Source organism: Phacochoerus africanus, chromosome 8 (genome assembly GCF_016906955.1).
Source record: "Phacochoerus africanus isolate WHEZ1 chromosome 8, ROS_Pafr_v1, whole genome shotgun sequence".
In the NCBI taxonomy this organism is placed as follows: Eukaryota; Metazoa; Chordata; class Mammalia; order Artiodactyla; family Suidae; genus Phacochoerus; species Phacochoerus africanus.
The window spans coordinates 106,402,447-106,420,084 of NC_062551.1; the positions used below are offsets into that span (position 1 = coordinate 106,402,447).

General features: G+C 41.7%; 1 protein-coding gene across 1 annotated transcript in view; it reads right to left on the reverse strand.

Annotated features, from left to right (window-relative positions):
- Positions 1 to 17,638, reverse strand: part of ABHD3 (abhydrolase domain containing 3, phospholipase) — a 44,725-nt gene that overhangs the window by 12,851 nt on the left and 14,236 nt on the right. Inside the window, exon 4 of the mRNA XM_047793888.1 lies at positions 13,920 to 13,965. Within this exon, the coding sequence (XP_047649844.1) occupies positions 13,920 to 13,965 (46 nt within the window). The remainder of the gene's footprint in view (positions 1 to 13,919; positions 13,966 to 17,638) is intronic.

Genomic DNA, 17,638 nt, shown 5'->3' on the forward strand with positions numbered 1-17,638 from the left:
CTCGCAGTACACATATATGCCATTTAGAGTCAATACTATTCAAGCTGGCACTAACGAGAGACTGATCATACAAGGAAACCTTGACAGAAATTGGGCAAGACCAATATAAATGCCTTAAGTTAAACAAATATACAGTATCGTACTCAAATGTTATCTCTAAACAAGAACAGAGTCAATTTAGAAAGAAAAAGTGGAGAATCACATCTCTTTATAGAAAAGAAAGCCCAACAACTTATGCCTGCCAAAGCCATTCTTTTTCTTTTTTTGGTCTTTTTGCCTTTTCTAGGGCCGCACCTGCAGCATATGGAGGTTCCCAGGCTAGGGGTCTAATCAGAGATGTAAGCCACCGGCCTACGCCACAGCCACAGCCACGCCAGATCTGAGCCATGTCTGCCACCTACACCACAGCTCACGGCAACGCTGGATCCTTAACCCACTGAGCAAGGCCAGGGATGGAACCCGCAACCTCATGCTTCCTAGTAGGATTCGTTAACCACTGAGCCACGACTGGAACTCCCAAAGTAATTCTTATTTAAACACACAAACAAACAAGCAAACAAAAGAGGCTTTCCAGGAGTTCTCTTGCAGCACAGCAGGTTAGGGACCTGGTGTTGTCACTGCAGCAGCTCAGGTCGCTGCTGTGGTGCAGGTTCAATCTCTTCCACATGCTGCAGGTGTGGCCAAAAACAGACAAAAAAAGGCTTTCCAATAATGCCACACACAAAAAAATTAAATTGTGGCTTCTGACTGGAGAACTGTTTGCTCTGTCCTGAGTTCTGTCTACCAATGAAGGAGTGTGATTTTTCTGGCATTGCCTTCAATCTACATAAAGCAACATCCAGTCTGCTTTATTAATTACATATTTTCTTTTTCAAGAATATTTTCACATAGCCCCAGCTGCGCTACACTAAAAACCATACTAAAATACATAAAGCTGATTATGCCTCAATACAGAATGCACTAAAACAAATGGCCTTCATGTGAACTTCATCAGTAAGGGCTCTGTTTCCAGCAGAAAAGCTTCGCAGGTGCTTTGTTTGAGATCCAGGACAGAGGGCAATCCTGTTTTTGTGAAAAAGAGTGTGTTTGTGAATAAAGTTACGTGAAGTAAAATAACCAGACATCTATGACAAAGAGAGACATCTGGTAATATTACCCTAATAAAAATACTGAAACCAATTATTTGTACCACACTGACCATAATATTCCAATAAACTGTAATCAAAAGTTATGTCACTCACCAATCACTAATGAGCTCTCTGAGAAAGCTATAATTTTCAGAGATCCCTCCAACTAAACTCAAGTGTAAAACATTCCTATTGCCTATAACCATATTTTTGAGATCTGCAAATATAAAGCTTTCCAAAAGATAACTGTTAACCTGACAGTATTTGTAACATTTATTGAATAATTAAATATGTGTACACAAAACCCTGAGGAAGATCCTATTATACCTAAGAAACTGAGTTATTAAGAAAAAATTGAGTTTAGAGAGGTTAAATAACTTCTGCAAACTCCTGAACAGCCAATAAGTGACAAAGCTGAGATACTTCCAAAGATATTTTATGATTAAATGCATTTGAGTAAATAATTCAAAGCAAAATCTAAACAAACAATATCTACTACCACACAGATGCAGAATTTGTCACAAGAATTCAGGTGAAAAAGATCATCTTTATTTGGCATTGTTACTACATCTGGGTCTGCCGACACTGCGAGGCTTTAAAATTTGAGTTATTTATTGTCACCAACACATACTCTTGTTATGCAGGCTTCAATGAAGTATCTGTGTACATGTATGTACATACTCATGCACACACACACATGCATGAACATACACAGGGGACAAGAAAAATGGCCGATGGGAGATTATTAGGATCAGAGAATCTCAGGAACAGGAAGGACCACAACATCTGGTTCCTTATTTACACAAGGGGAAACAGGCTCACCAAGGTTAAGTCATTTGTCAGAAGTCACAAAGTAGCAGAGCCTGGATTTTAAGTTTGTAATTAGTTAACTAGCTCTTGTAAAACACTGGGATTCCATGAGATACTTCATAAACAAATCAATATCTGGTACCCTCAGATATGTTTCTGGTTCCCTGAAATGTTCTTTCAATGGGTTATGTTAAGATGGAAACTGATGATGCTGGTGTGGATCAGAACTCTGAAACGCAGCACATCTAGAGCCTTTCTGGCACAATGCGTCTCTAGCTGGCCACTCCCTTAGCTCCGAGATGGCTCCATCCTGTTCTCCTGCTGCTGCTGGCTTTCCACTTCCTGCCAGTTCCTGTCACTTTCCCCAAAACCTCAAATGTGAGAATTCACTTCCAAAAGTTTTGTCTTAAGCATTCATCTGCTTATGCTCTGGTCAATTCTGAACTCCTGGAGGTCTTGTCTATCTTCGCAGCTTTGTCAACCACCTCTAGGCTGTGACTAAACCTGAATCTCCAGTCTCTTCTTTCTGAGCTCCAGATGCAAATTCCCAAGTTCTAAAAGTCATGGTCTGCCAGTACTTCAAACTCAAAATGCCCCCAAATGCACTTTTATCTCTTCATGAAAACACCTAACTTTCCATTTTTCTATAAAGGACATCTATACATCCCTAATTAAAAGGGCAGGTGACACTGCCTTCTTCCTTTCCCTTAATGTAGAGCCAATCAACTGCCAAGCCTTGTAGCTTCTTCCTCCCCAGTACCTTTGCAGGAAACACAGGAGAGTCCTTTCTTACTCTAGTAAAGGCCTTCTATGTTAGATTTTCTCAGGAGGCCCCTGAGACAAAGATGTGCATGCAAGCAGGAAGCAACAGTGGGGAACTGGTGAGTGACTAAGGAGGGGCAGGAAGCCAATAATGTTGCCAGAAGTGGGCAGCTGAGTCTCACTCACTCCTTTTGGGGCACATGGGAAGACTGCATTGAACATGACTCAGAATTATCCCAACTGACTGGCAAGGGAGCTGGGTTATTTATCCACCAGTTCGCTTTCGCCATTGGGTGAAGGCTGTTCCTGGCACCCTGGTCTGCCCTGAGCACAGGCTCAGCAGAATGCTGTGGTTAGAGAAGTCCCCCAGTCAAAGAGATGGGAGTGTATGCAGTGTGAAGCCATTAGGTAGGCCAGCATGGGGATGGTGAGTGCCAAGGGGATAGGGGCGTGGAAGGGGCATGGTGCTAGCTGTCTCTGCTCCAAGGCCTTTATATCTCCCACCTGGGCCACTGCAATAACCTCTTACTTGGTTAACTCCTAGCCTTTCCCAAATACCATCATAATCATTCTTTCCACTCACCATCAGATTACTATCCCTAAAGAACACTTCCAGCTCTAATCTTGACAATGTTTTGGATTAAAATTCTTCATTAGCTTTCCACTGCTGACTGAATCACATGCAAAGTCCTCTGCTAAGGCCCTTCACGATATGCCAGGAAACCTTTCCAGCTCGGTGTTCTACTATTCCTCCCTATGTATGGATTCTGGTCAACGGGACACTGCTGTTCTCTTGCCTGCTAGGCCTCTTGAATATCTTTGCCACTTATGTAAACTTCATCTGCCACGCTGCCTTCATAGTCAACTATGCCTGTTGAAATTGTGCCCTGAAGAAACTGAGTAAACATCAGACAAAAGGTTAGACCTAGCCCCTGTTCTCCAGGATGCACAGCCTTTTCCAAATCCACCCCTACCTATCCTGGCCTGCCTGCTCCTTGCCTTCCCTATCTGTGTGAGGCTCTCTCCATTACTATGTTGCTCACCTCTATTTCTCTCTCTCTCTTTTTAAGGGCTGCACCCATGGCATATGGAAGTTCCCAGGCTAGGAGTCGAATCAGAGCTGCAGCTGCCGGCCTACACCACAGCCACAGCAATGCCGGATCTTTAACCCACTGAGCGAGGCCAGGAATTGAGTCTGCATCCTCATGGATAATAACCAGGTTCTTAACCTGCTGAGCCACAATGGGAACTCCACCTCTATCTCTAACAGTCAATAAATACTCATCCAGTTGAATGGAAACACACAGAACTGCAAGACCTGATTAGTAACTTGTATGCAAATTAGTAACCTGATATGCAAAACTCTGTGGTTCTGTCACACAACCTCTTGCTACTTGATGGGTACCAAGAGGAAATCTCATAGGCCTTCTTTCTTCATAGGACTTAAGTCCCATTAAAGGAAGAATTCACCTAGGATACACAGCAAAGATACCAATGGGGGTGATACACTGAATTGGTAGGCCTGGCAGATATTTTCTTCAGGTTTGAAGATATAACTTTATGATGGCTTTTTGGATTAAAACATGTATTTAATTCTCACTTGCTTAGGCTACTAATACAATCAGCAGCCATCCTATTGCAGTAATCCTTGCCTTATTTCATGCTTCCAGAACAGAGGTAAAGCCACACCTAATCACTAAGGGGAGGAAGGAAGGCCTGGGAGGATTCAGCTGAGTGATAAAACTCCTTTTATTTTACTTTAATTGATTTATTTTTGGAAGCAATCATGGCATGTGAAGTTCCTGAGCCAGGGATCAAACCCAGGTCATAGCAATAACCAGAGCCACAGTAGTGACAATGCCAGGTCCTTAGCCTGCTGAGCCACCAGGGAACTCCCCAAAAACGCCTTTTAGAGTGAGATGAGGATGGGAAAGGTATTCTGGAAAAATGCATAAAATCTAAAGGATAGATAACCTTCTAGCAGATGTTTGGGCATAGATACTTTATAAGTTAAACAGAATAATTTGATGATAATTACAAACCAGGATGGTCTGAATTGTTCAACTTCAACTATGATCAGAGAGAAAGAGTAGCAATTTGTTAATTATTTGAGAGGTTAGTTTTTCAAAAAAGCAATAAAGAGAATAATGAAGTGAAATTAATTTTTAATGTTTTATACATAATATATAAGAAGAATAAAGTATATATTTTATGTTTATCTATGGACTACATCTAATTTATCTGTTGATCAACTTCCCAAAAAGATTCCTCTCTCTTATTTTTGCTTTTTAGGGCCACACCTTCAGTACATGGAAGTTCCCAGGCTAGAGGTCGAATCAGACCTGCAGCTGCCAGCCGACACCACAGCCACAGGAATGTAGGATCTGAGCTGCATCTGCGACCTACACCATAGCTCATGGCAACACTGGATCCTTAGCCCACTGATTGAGGTCAGGGATTGAAACCACATCCTCAAGGATGGTAGTTGGGTTCATTACCTCTGAAATTACAATGGAAAACCCCAAAAAGATTTCTCTTTATCCCGAAAGAAAATTTTCTTGTCCTGATTAGAAGTCATTTATTTTAAAATGCAAATTTCATTAAAAATTTTTTTGATCTAGAAACAAAATTCACCCTGTTAATCAGGTAGCTTGACTCTCTAGCTATTCTGGGAGCAGATTAATTTGCTAATCTGCAGCAAAAGCTATAACCCAGGACCCTTCTCTTAATGCCTGCCACACTACCAATACTGAACCAGGCCAAATCCGAAAAACATTTTAGCTTTCTGTCCAAAAAAAAAAACAGGAAAAGGATGCAAATGTCTTTTTAAAAATAATTTACATTTCAATTTAACATTTACTTTATTATAATGTCTTGATAATTATCAAGAGCTTAGAATATTTTATCTTACAGTCTTCCTTATAATTTACTTCCTTACAGTATTTAATGATCTGTACTCAAATATTTGATAAAATGCTGCTTAAATGAACTCTATGATTCTTCCGTAGATGCAGGCTACCCCCAAAGGAATTATCCTTTTTATAATAGGACTAATTATGCTTTTTTTTTTTTTTGTCTTTTTGCTATTCCTAGGGCCGCTCCTGCGGCATATGGAGGTTCCCGGGCTAGGGGTCGAATTGGAGCTGTAGCCACCGGCCTATGCCAGAGCCTCAGCAACTTGGGATCGGAGCTGCGTCTGTGACCTACACCACAGCTCATGGCAACGCCGGATCGTCAACCCACTGAGCAAGGGCAGGGATCGAACCCGCAACCTCATGGTTCCTAGTCGGATATCGTTACCACTGCGCCACGAGGGGAACTCCCTAATTATGCTTTTAAACTGCTCTCTCTAGTGTGTTTTTTTGTTGCTGTGTTGTTTTGTTTCCCTTCCACCCACTCTCAGTCCAGTACCCAGAGAGCTGCCCAAAGCATTCTTAGGAAAATTGATCATATTTGCGGAAACTGAGTTTGTTAAATAAGAGAAAACAAAAGTATGCATATCTAAATAAAACTAGCACGTTAAGGAATCATCACTTCACCTACATTGATATAAAATGACCAAGTATCTAAATTTGCCTGATATTTGCTATTTAGAATAACCAACCACAAAACAAAGGGACCCAGGAAATCACCCGGCCAAGTCTGAGAGCAAGACAGCCTATGTGTCATGTTCCTGCCAACGTTCTAGAAGGCCGTGGCACATGCTTATGTGGTCAGGCTACACAGTGACACTGATAATGAGCACAGTTTGTGAGTGGCTTTGAGTAGGTCAGCCAGGCAGACGGGATTTCTCAGACCAGACCCCTAAGAAGTTGGGACTCCCCACCTCCTCAAAGTGGTTTTCAGTCCTTGCTGCCTATCAGACTCGCCAAGGAGCGTTAGGACAAATTATAGACACCTGACTCCACCTCAGCCCAAAGGAATCAGAATCTTTGGGGGATGGTGTCTAAGGATCAGTATTTTTTTTTTTTCTTTTTAGGGCCGCACCCCCGGCACATGGAAGTTCCCAGGCTAGTGGTCGAACTGGAGCTGCAGCTGCCAATCTACACCACAGCCATAGCAACACCAGATCTGAGCCACATCTGTGACCTATGTCACAGCTTGTGGCCATGCAATCCTTAATCCACTGAGTTAGGCCAGAGATCAAACCCACATCTTCAAGGACACTATGTTGGGTTCTTAACCTGCTGAGCCACAATGGGAACTCCAATCAGTATTTTTTCCAAAGCTTCCCAGGGTATTCTCCTGTGCAGCCAAGGATGAGAACCAATTACTGGAAGAGAATAAAGAAGCAGGGTGAGAGCTGAGCCAAGAGGAGACTGCAGTGACAAGAATGACAAAACTTACCTAGAGTGACTTGGGAAGAGGGAAATCTAGTTCTACTGGGATTCCTTGCAGTGCTCAGGGAAGTACTGCTAAACATCTGGCTTAAAGGAGCACCTGGCTCAGATGAAGCCTTCGAGAAATGGTGGTGAGCTATTACACTACTGTTATCATTGCGCCTCAAATTCTTCTTCTTCTTCTTTTTTTTTTTTTCTTTTTAGGGCTGCGCCGGTAGCATATGGAGGTTCCTGGGCTAGGGGTCAAATCGGAGCCGAGTCTGCGATCTACACCACGGCTCACAGAAACACCAGATCGCTAACTCACTGAGTAAGGCCAGGGATCGAACCTGTAACCTCATGGTTCCTGGTCAGATTTGTTTCTGCTGTGCCATGACAGGAACTCTGCTCCTCAAATTCTTTAATTATTTAAACATTCTTTTTCTTTTATTTGAAAATTGTGTTGTTGTTGGTTTGTTCTGTTCTATTTTTTTTTTTTTTTTTGCCAAGCCCGTGGCATGTTCCTGGGCCAGGGATCAAACTGGAGCCACAGCAGCAATCCCAGGCACTGCAGTGACAATGATGGCTCCTTAACCCACTGCATCACAAGAGAGCTCTGAAAATTGTTGAAACAGAGAACTGTACAATCCTTCAGGTACCGACAGCTGGTGTTACTGAACTGGACCTACAAGTGTCAGGAGAAGATTCTGAAGGATTCAGTGCAGGCTCACATCTCGCTACCAACCTTCCTGGGTTGTTCTGATGGGTAGAGGGAGGAGAGAGAGGTTATTTTGGGGAGCACTGAGGAAAGGGCAGACGTGGGTGGCACTCAGTGGTGTTTGGTAGGAAGACCTTCAGGCAGTGCCTGAAGGTGAAAGCCTGACAACTGAACTGTGCCCTCACTTGCCCTGGACTCTGTGCCCCTTCTCCCTCAGGCCATAAACGTCCCCCACCCTTCTGAAGGCCCCCTTCAGAACTCGGGGTCCAGGAGGGGAAAGAGCCCCACCTTCCTCCTACCCCATTAGCTTCCAAGGTAAAGCTAAGGTGGAAAAACTCAGTAGGAAATGATCGGATTTCACTTGATCCGAGTCCTTAATTAACCACCCGAGGAACTGGAGATGGAGGCAAGATTACTCTTTGAAAACCCTTTTTACCTCTACCCCCCAGCTCTGCAGCCTGACTTGACTTAAAGCCAGAGCTGAACCACAAAGACATCGAACAGTCCGAGTTCCTGCCCTAAGACCACTAATCAGTTTTATGACCTCAGGCCTGTCACCCCACTTCTGCAGAGGCGTCCTCATCTATTAAACGAGGTTTTTCGGATTAGAGGATCCCTGAGGCAGAGTTACTTAAAGGGCCAGTCCAGGGTGAGATAAGGGGCTGGTGTCAGAATGTAAATCAGCATCCTGCTCCTCTCACCACAAGGGCATTTCTATGAGAAAAACATAATCAGCTCCCCTCAGCCATGTGCCTGGAGCTGAAGTGGCTTTATATTTTCTTGCAGCCCCTCATATGGTCAGTGATTGGTGTCAGTTTGAGAAGTGGAAGTTGGCCCACAAACCACATTTGGAGCAGCATGGCTTTAAAGTATTTTCGGGCTTCTGTTTCACTGCCGCCCCCACCAGCCCCTCTCCACTTGCTGAACTGGCTCTAACTTGAACTGGAAAGTACCTGAAGGAGGCTTTTCTCTTTAACAGCTTTATGAGATATGGTTCACATACCATACAATTCACCCATTGCAGATGTACAATTCAGTGGGGTTTTTTTTCACTATACTCAGTTGTACAAATATATATGTTTTTTTTGCTTTTTAGGGCTGCCCTCACGGCATATGGAGGTTCCCAGGCTAGGGGTTGAATCAGAGCTGTTGCTGCCAGCCTACACCACAGCCACAGCAATGTCAGATCCAAGCTGAGTCTGCGACCTACACCAGAGCTCATGGCAACGCTGGATCCTCAACCCACTGAGTGAGGCCAGGGATCGAACCCGAAACCTCATGGCTACTAGTCGGATTCATTTCCGAGACACCACAACGGGAACGCCAGAGTCGTACAACTATTATCACAATTTTAGAACATTTTCATCACCCCCAAAAGAAACCCCCTACCTTTAACAGTCACCATCCTCCCCTCACCTCTAGGCAACCACCAATCTACCTCCTTTCTATCCCCACAGATGTGTCTATTCTGAATAATTCATATAAACGAAATCATACAATATGAGATTTTTGTTTGGCTTCCTTCACTTAGCATAGTGTATTCACATTGCAGCATGTGTCAGCACTTTATTTTTTATTCATTTATTTATTTTTGTCTTTTTTGCTATTTCTTTGGGCTGCTCCTGTGGCATATGGAGGTTCCCAGGCTAGGGGTCGAATCGGAGCTGCAGCCACCGGCCTAGGCCAGAGCCACAGCAACGCAGGATCCGAGCCGCGTCTGCAACCTATACCACAGCTCACGGCAATGCTGGATCGTTAACCCACTGAGCAAGGGCAGGGACCGAACCCGCAACCTCATGGTTCCTAGTCGGATTCGTTAACCACTGCGCCACGACGGGAACTCCTATTTCTTTTTTAATGCTGAATAATATTCTGTGCCAAGGCTGTACCATATTTTATTTGTCCATCTGTTTGCTGATAGTTATCTCAGTTTATCTTTTGGTTATTATGAATAATGTTGCTGTAAATATGTGTGTACAAGTTATTGTATAAACATACATTTTCATTTCTCGGGTACAAACCAAGGAGTGGAACTGCTGCTAGGTCACACCACAACTCAATTTTCAGGTTTCTGAGAAACTGCCAGAGTATTTTCCAAAGTGGCTAGGAGGGGGTACTGGTTGGGCTTGGGGGCATAGAAGTCTACATGACCTTAAACAGAAAAAGAGGGACCCCTGTGTAGCCTTCAACAAACTCAGGTTTGGCAGAGTTCTTTGTAAATTATCATTACTAAACCATGCTGTAAACATGATGGTCCACAAAGTAATCATTAATATTAGGGAGTTTGTGGAATTCCCGTTGTGGTGCCGCCAAAAAAAATCCGACTAGGAACCATGAGGTTGTGGGTTCAATCCCTGGCCTTGCTCAGTGGGTTAAAGATCTGGCGTTGCTGTGAGCTGTGGCATAGGCTGGTGGCTTCAGCTCCTATTGGACCCCTAGCCTGGGAACCTCCATGTGCTGCAGATGCAGTCCTATAAAGACAACAACAACAACAACACCACCCTGGATTCCTATCCTTGAAAACCAATCTGCAGAGAGCAAGAAAAGGCACCATCTACTTGGAGGGCCCCAAGAACTCTCGGGGGATATCTGAGGATCAGTCTACTGAGACTAGGACTCTTTCTTCCACAGCTAAGAGCTCCAGGCAGGCCAACGTGCATGCTTCTCATTTTCTAGTGAGCAAGGGTTTTGGCTTTCTCTCAATCCTGCAATGACTAATTGGAAATGAGGACAATATGTTGGTGGAAAGTTTCTGCTTTCTTATTCTGCTCTGCAGGAGCCACTGTAATCCTTACAAATTCTAAGTATATCACCATACTCCAGCAAATCTTTTACTTTTGCATTGCTTCCACTCCTAGGAGAACTCCTTAACCTAAATTCCATTTCACCTTTGCTAGCTTTTTTGGGTTAATTTCAGTCAAGAGTCAGTTTCTTCCTGTTTGATCTTTTGTTTTTTTTTTGTTTGTTTTTTTGTTTTTTCCTTTTTAGGGTTGCAGCCATGGCATATGGAAGTTTCCAGGCTAGGGGTCAAATCAGAGATACAGCTGCCAGCCACAGCCATAGCCACAGCAACTCAGCCGAGCTGCCTCTATGACCTACACCACAGCTCACGGCAACGCAGAATACCCGACCCACTGAGTGAGGCCAGGGATTGAACCTGCATCCTCATGGATCCTAGTCAGGTTCATTAACTGCTGAGCCACGAAGGGAACTCTGCATCTTTTGTTCTTTTTTATGCCTACTCTAAGGTCTTACTTACTCTGGGTCTGAGCTACATTAAATACTTTCTGGAACAAGGTGAGGTATAAATAAACATAAAGTTCCTCTAGTCTGAAACAATAATTGTCCATAGCTATAAGGCAGAAGGAAGAAGCACTGTCAAGGGGTCTACATATCAAAGCTAGCTCTAATAACCAATACTGGCATCTCATTTTTGTGATCCACTAGGGTACAATGAATTATGATTCATTTACATCCTTTATTTTTTAGAGTAGTTATTCTAAAAGGATATAATTATCATTACACTTGGTCATTGTTCTTTCCTTCTTTTTTTTTTGGCTGTCCCTTGACATATGGAGCTCCTGGGCCAGGGATCAGATCCAAGCTGCAGCTGCGAAAACACTGGATCCCTAATCCATTGTGCCGGACCTGTGATGGAACTGTCATCCCAGTGTTCCCAAGACCCTGCTGATCCCAGAGTGCCACAGCGGGAGCTACTCTTTCTTATTCTTTATTCTTTCTTAAGTTAGATTGTATTAGTGTTTATGATACAGATATTTGTACCAGTTCATCATAACTCAACCTAATGCACAAGACAACAGAGACCAAGCTAAAAGAACTCAAAGAATTCTTTAAAATTAAAAAGAAAAGGAGTTCCCTTTGTGGCGCAGTGGTTAACAAGTCTGACTAGGAACCATGAGGTTGCAGGTTTGATCCCTGGCCTCGCTCAGTGGGTTAAGGACTGGCATTGCTGTGAGCTGTGCTGTAGGTAGCAGACGTGGCTCGGATCTGGTGTTCTGTGGCTCTGGTGTAGGCCAGCGGCTACAGCTCCAGTTAGACCCCTCGCCTGGGAACCTCCATATGCCGTGGGTGAGGCCCTAGAAAAGACAAAAAAAGACAAAAAAAAAAAAGAACATAGTCAGCCTATCTGGGTCTGAAGCCAGGTTCTGAATTTCTTGGTGTGGGCAAATTCTTCACCTATTTGTGCCTCATTTTCTTCCATCTGGAAAGGGGGGGTGGTGGTAGTGGCTATGCTTACCTAAATCACTGGGTTGTTCCTATTTCTTGAACATTAAATATGGAAAGACGTAACTGATATATTCTTAGGACTCAATAATCATTAGATAACATTACCCATTGTTATCCCTCCACAAGTAAGTACTTGCTCTTTAATACCTTTCTCTTTATGCTGAAAGTTCTCTTATCCCCTCTGCTGGTTCCACCCACAGCCTTCAAGATCCAACTCCAATTTACCCGCCCTGTGATGTTCTCCCACCTCCTCCAGGTAGTTAGTTACAGCTCCCCTTTAAGCTCTGCAGCCTTAATAAACTTTCCTGTGGTTACACTTGGCACTGTATTATATATATCCTTATGTTTCTGACTTGCAACTTCCAAGCTCCTAAGTAGGGTCAGGATTGTGTATCATAATGTGTACATGTCTCACTCTACTGCCTTGTATGGTACCTGATTTAACAGGCACACCACACAGCTTGGCTGAAAGAACAGATCCTTGCCCCTCTCTTTATGGGACCGAATGGACTTTGCAGCATGTTGTGTTCTTGAGAGCCTCAGGCTATGTCTTCCCCATCTTTGTGTCCTGGAAAAACATAGGAGGACACTTAGCAGACAAAGTCTGCTCAAAAATGATTTGCTTAGCCCAGAGCCACAGTGACAAATTCAAATCTTTCCCCTAAGAGTACCTTCTGTCTGTCTACAAGATTTCTCAAGGGCTGGACTAAATAAGGAAATGTGAACCTTCACATCAAACTACTTATTATGAGGCCCTTCAGTAAGATCATAAACACTTTGTAACTTTAGCCTTTGAAATCGAACTGATTTTGGTTCCCTCCAAGACTTGTGCAAGCAAAGTGCAGTCACTGTAAAGCAAAGTGCAGGAACTCTTTTCCATGTACTGACTTTAGTGACATGATTACAAATTTTTACTCCCAGTATGACTCAGTCATTTATAGTCTTAATCATTATCTGTCTGTGACTCAAAAAAGTTTCTAGTTTGATAGGATTGCCTTTGACCTGTTTAAGTGCTGAGGGACTAACAGCTTAAAAGCTTTGAGAAACTCCCAGTGAGGGCATTAATTCTCGCTCCAACTCACAGGTTTAACTTCAGAGAGAGGGACAATTTTATAAGCGATGGAAGAACTTGAATCCTAGCAAATACTTTAGAGGTTAATGGGGAAAAAAAAAAAAAAAAAAAAAAAGCTGATTCAAAGCAATCTCTTTGGAGATCCTATTGTGGCTCAGGGGAAATGAACCTGACCAGCATTCATGAGGATGCAGGTTTGTCCCTGGCTTTGCTCAGTGGGTTAAGGATATGGTGTTGCCATGAGCTGTGATGTAGGTTGCAAACGTGGCTTGGATCTGGCATTGCTGTGGCTGTGGTTTGACCTCTGTCCTGGGAAGGAACCTCCATATGCCAAGAGTGCTGCCCTAAAAAGACAAAAATAAATAAATAAATAAATAAATAAATAATCTTTCCTTTATGTAAACTTTGGCAGGCAAATAGGCATATAACATGCAGTTCATCTGTTTCATGACAATAATAAATTTCTTAAGTAAAAAAAAGTATTACTATCCTGGTTAATTTGTTTTGTATTAGTTAATTTTTAAAGAAAATATGTTTTGCATTAAAAATAATGTAGATAAAAATCTACTGGTGCTAAAATGTAGAAGTATAAAAGTTATAAAACAAAGCCTTAATTTTTATAAAATCAGAAACATATTGCATGTTAAAATTTAAATATAAGATCTGGATGAACATAGACTAAGGAGATTCCTCTGGCTGTATAATTATGCATATTACAAGTTTCCTTTTATTTTCTTATCTTATTTTCCACAGTGAACTTGTATTGTTTATATAATGAGTTAAATGAAAGAATATGTTTTTGTTATAAAACTGGAAAATGATTCTTTTAAAAATTAAGCTGTTGTCAATTTAAATTTACTTACCAAGAGATTCTCCCCCGCCACTCCTCTGTTGTTAAAAACCACACATCTAAAAACCAGGAAAGTAATTTTTGTTATTTTTACACATGATTCTTACTCACAGGATAATATTAAAATCATCTTACCGACACTGTTTAGAGCACGAAAAGGTTCTTAAAATCAGTTCCAAAGACATGAGTATGTTTGACAATTTGATTTAAATGCATTAAAACACATTTCTAGTTCTCTAATTCAACATGTGAGTTCAAAATGGAAAACTGTTTATCAAAGTGATGTTAACTTTTCCTACCAAAAGCAGAATTTTTACAATTTCTTCCCTACATACATGTGTAGCCCTCCAAAGAGTATTATTAAAAAACAATTCTGAATACAAGTCAAACTTAAATGTTTTTGCCTTAAATTAAAAAAAAAGGTCCTCCACCTATTTGATTTATAACATTAATAAGTATCTATTCCTAACCTGAGAAATAGCTCTTGTTCCCTCGAGGTTCAGAGAACATGCAGATTGGAATTTTACCTCTGGTGAAAACATTACCAGCGGTAGAGCTGCAGGGAGCATGGCACCTGAGTGGGAAGGCTGGGCTCCCACTATGGTAGTGCTTGGTGTTCAGTTGACTTAGGGGAGGAAAGACTACCTGTGTGACCTATAATCCTGTTTGCTTATCCTGGGTCAATGGTCATACATGAGGGACTTTAAGGCAATGCTGGCTCACAGATAAGTACACAACAACAGTTAGCTAACTAGTAGCAATGGTGGTTCTTTACAAAGTCATTCTGCATTGAAAAAATACTGTCAGCCATAACCCCAGATACACATTTTTGCCACTCTCAAACAAAATCCTGACTTACGTCTGCATGGGTTCTCTCTGATCTGGCAAATCTATGTTCATGTTCATTAAAATCCATTTTGTTTTTGTCTATCTACTTTTGTAATCAATCAAGGCCATTTAAGGTTCTAATTCCCTTCCTTGGTTTTCATGATTTTTTTTTTTAGGGCCCTACCTGGGTTATGTGAAAGTTCCCAGGCTAGGACAGAATCAGAGCTGCAGCTGCTGGCCACAACCACAGCAATGTCGGCTAAAGGGCGTGTCTGCGACCTACACCACAGCTCACGGCAACGCTGGATCCTTAACCCACTGAGTGAGGCCAGGGATCAAACCTGTATCCTCATGGGTATTAGCTGGGTTCTTAACCCACTGAGCCACAACAGGAACTCCTTCATGATAGATTTAATGTAGAAGAAATAAATACAAAAAGCCTATAATTAAGAATATATGTGGGGCATTTCCTGGTGGTACAGTGGGTTAAGGATCCAGCATTGTCACTGCTATGGCTTGGGCTATTGCTGTGGCAAAGGTTTAATCCTTAGCCTAGGAACTTCAACATGCCATGGGTACATCAAAAAAAAAAAAAAAAAGGGGGGGGGGGAATATATGTGACAATTTTATATGTTCTTGAATTCCCTTCTTTCAGGGCACTGCTGATCGCTGTATGGGTTCTAAGCATGCATGAACTGACTACCTTAGTGAACATTCACGAGTGGGACTCTCTTCTCAGGGGATTTAGATTTCAATTCAGGATGTTTTTGCAAAGGAGTTCTTTTTTGCATCTGAAAAGTCATACAGGAAGTTTTATTAGGCCCAGCTGAAAAAAGAAAAATGTTTTAAATGTTTAAAATCTCAGAAATCTGATTTGGAAAAATGCTAGAAATATTACATTTATTGACTAATCAAAGATCTTAAATATATTATAAAAACATGCAGGAAACTTGGAGTAGGATCAGTGAGTCCTTAATTTTCTCTTGCTAAAAGAATGGCAAGACAGACAGCCACTTTGTGTTTACTTGCATAAGCCCCTAGGTAACATGGCTAGAGTTAATTGTGACCTTGAACAGGGAGGCTTCCCGTCATTCAGAAAAGAACCCCTTTCAGCACACACTAAGTAAGGATAAAAATGGCTTCTGGGGCAAGGTATCTTCATGTGACTGCCCCTGAGAGAACCAGTGAGGGGAAAGAAAAAGATGATCTGCAAAGTCAGGAAAAAGCAGCCTATACACCCAGGATTTTCTTTCAAACTGCAGACTGGGATATTTGGACTTTCCCTTAGGCAACTTAAGAAAAGTGGATCACAACTCTAGTACCTCTTGCTAGAGGAGGAACTGGACTGACCTCTCCATTGCCTTTGTTCCTGACAACGTTCAATCAGCAGCTGTCACCACTGTATACACTTCTAACCTCGGGAATGAGGCAGAGTGATAAGGGAGGATGAGGGAGAAAGCAGCTAAGGAGGAAGGTAGAAGGAGGCTGCTGGGTCCCTTTCTCCTACTCCAGTTGGTGGCAAGCAACTAGCAGCTTTCGTTTAACCCCTTTCCCACCCTGACCATCATCAGGGGATACTTTACACTTTTCATATAAAACTAAAAGAATGGATCTGAAACTACTATTCCTGAGATATTTACTAAGCCCCTGTTAACTTTATAACAACTCTCTCCAAATAATTTTTTACAATTTCTCCCAAGCAATTTTTTTTTTTTTTTTGGCCTGTGGCATGTGGAAGTTTCCAGGCCAGGGATTGGATCTGAGCCATAACAGCGATTTGAGCCACAGCAGTGACAACAGTGGATCCTTAACCCACCAAGTCACCAGAGAGCTCCTCTCCCAGATGATTTTAAAGGGTGTATATATGAGGGGAAGTGTTGTGTAAAACTTATTTTTCCTACCTATTTAACTATTTAAAATTTCTCCTCAAAACAGGGGAAATATAAAGAGAAGAAATACTAAATAAATTCTTGTGTTACGAAATTTCTATAACAGAACATGTTAACTAGGAAAGCAGGTGCCTTTTACTTCATGAAGGTTAAATAAGAGGTAGAGAGCTACCCACAGCACAGGATTTCTCAACCTTGGGTACTACAGACATTTCCGATCAAACATTTCTTTGTAGTAGGGCTGCTGAGAACCACTTATTTGATAAGGATTTTTAGGGGATTTTATCAGACAAATTTAAATACTTTCCAGGTTTAGAATTCCACACGTCTTTAAGTCTATGAAAGGAAATAATAATCAGCAAAGGGTGGAGTGAGAGGAATATTTAGAGATCACTTTGCTGATTTCAGATAATAATAACAGATACTACTTAGTGTTTTCTATGTGCCAGATCATCTTCAAGGCAATTTATATGAATATCAATATTGGAATGGCTCATTCATTCAGAAATTTATTAAACAAACCAGTTACTAAATTAAAGACTGAGTTAGAGCTTGTAGGAGAAAAAAAAATATATATATATATAAAGTTCCTGTCCTCAAGAACCTAATTAGGTTGAAAGGAAATGCATCATATTTTCAGTTGAGTGACCACAACAAAAGTGATGTCATGAGGCAGCATATATTTCAATGTTCAATGAGTGGTATAGATAATAGAGCCCTATGAGCTCAGGATGGTTAAAATCAGTAAGCAAAGGATTCATGAAAACAGCAGAGAGATCTTATGCCGAGACTCAGAAAATGGTAGACTTCAGCAGAAGGAAAATGTGGGATATAAAATGGGTTGAAGGGAGCATGTGAGCAAAGACATAAGGTAGAAATGTATAAAAGTTCCCGAGGGATGTGAAATTAGATCATGTCAGCTGAAACTAGTAGTTAGAATCCTACTAATGTGAAAATTCTATCATTAGTAGGATAATGATAGAAAATAAAGATGGAAAAATAGGTTAGGATCAAA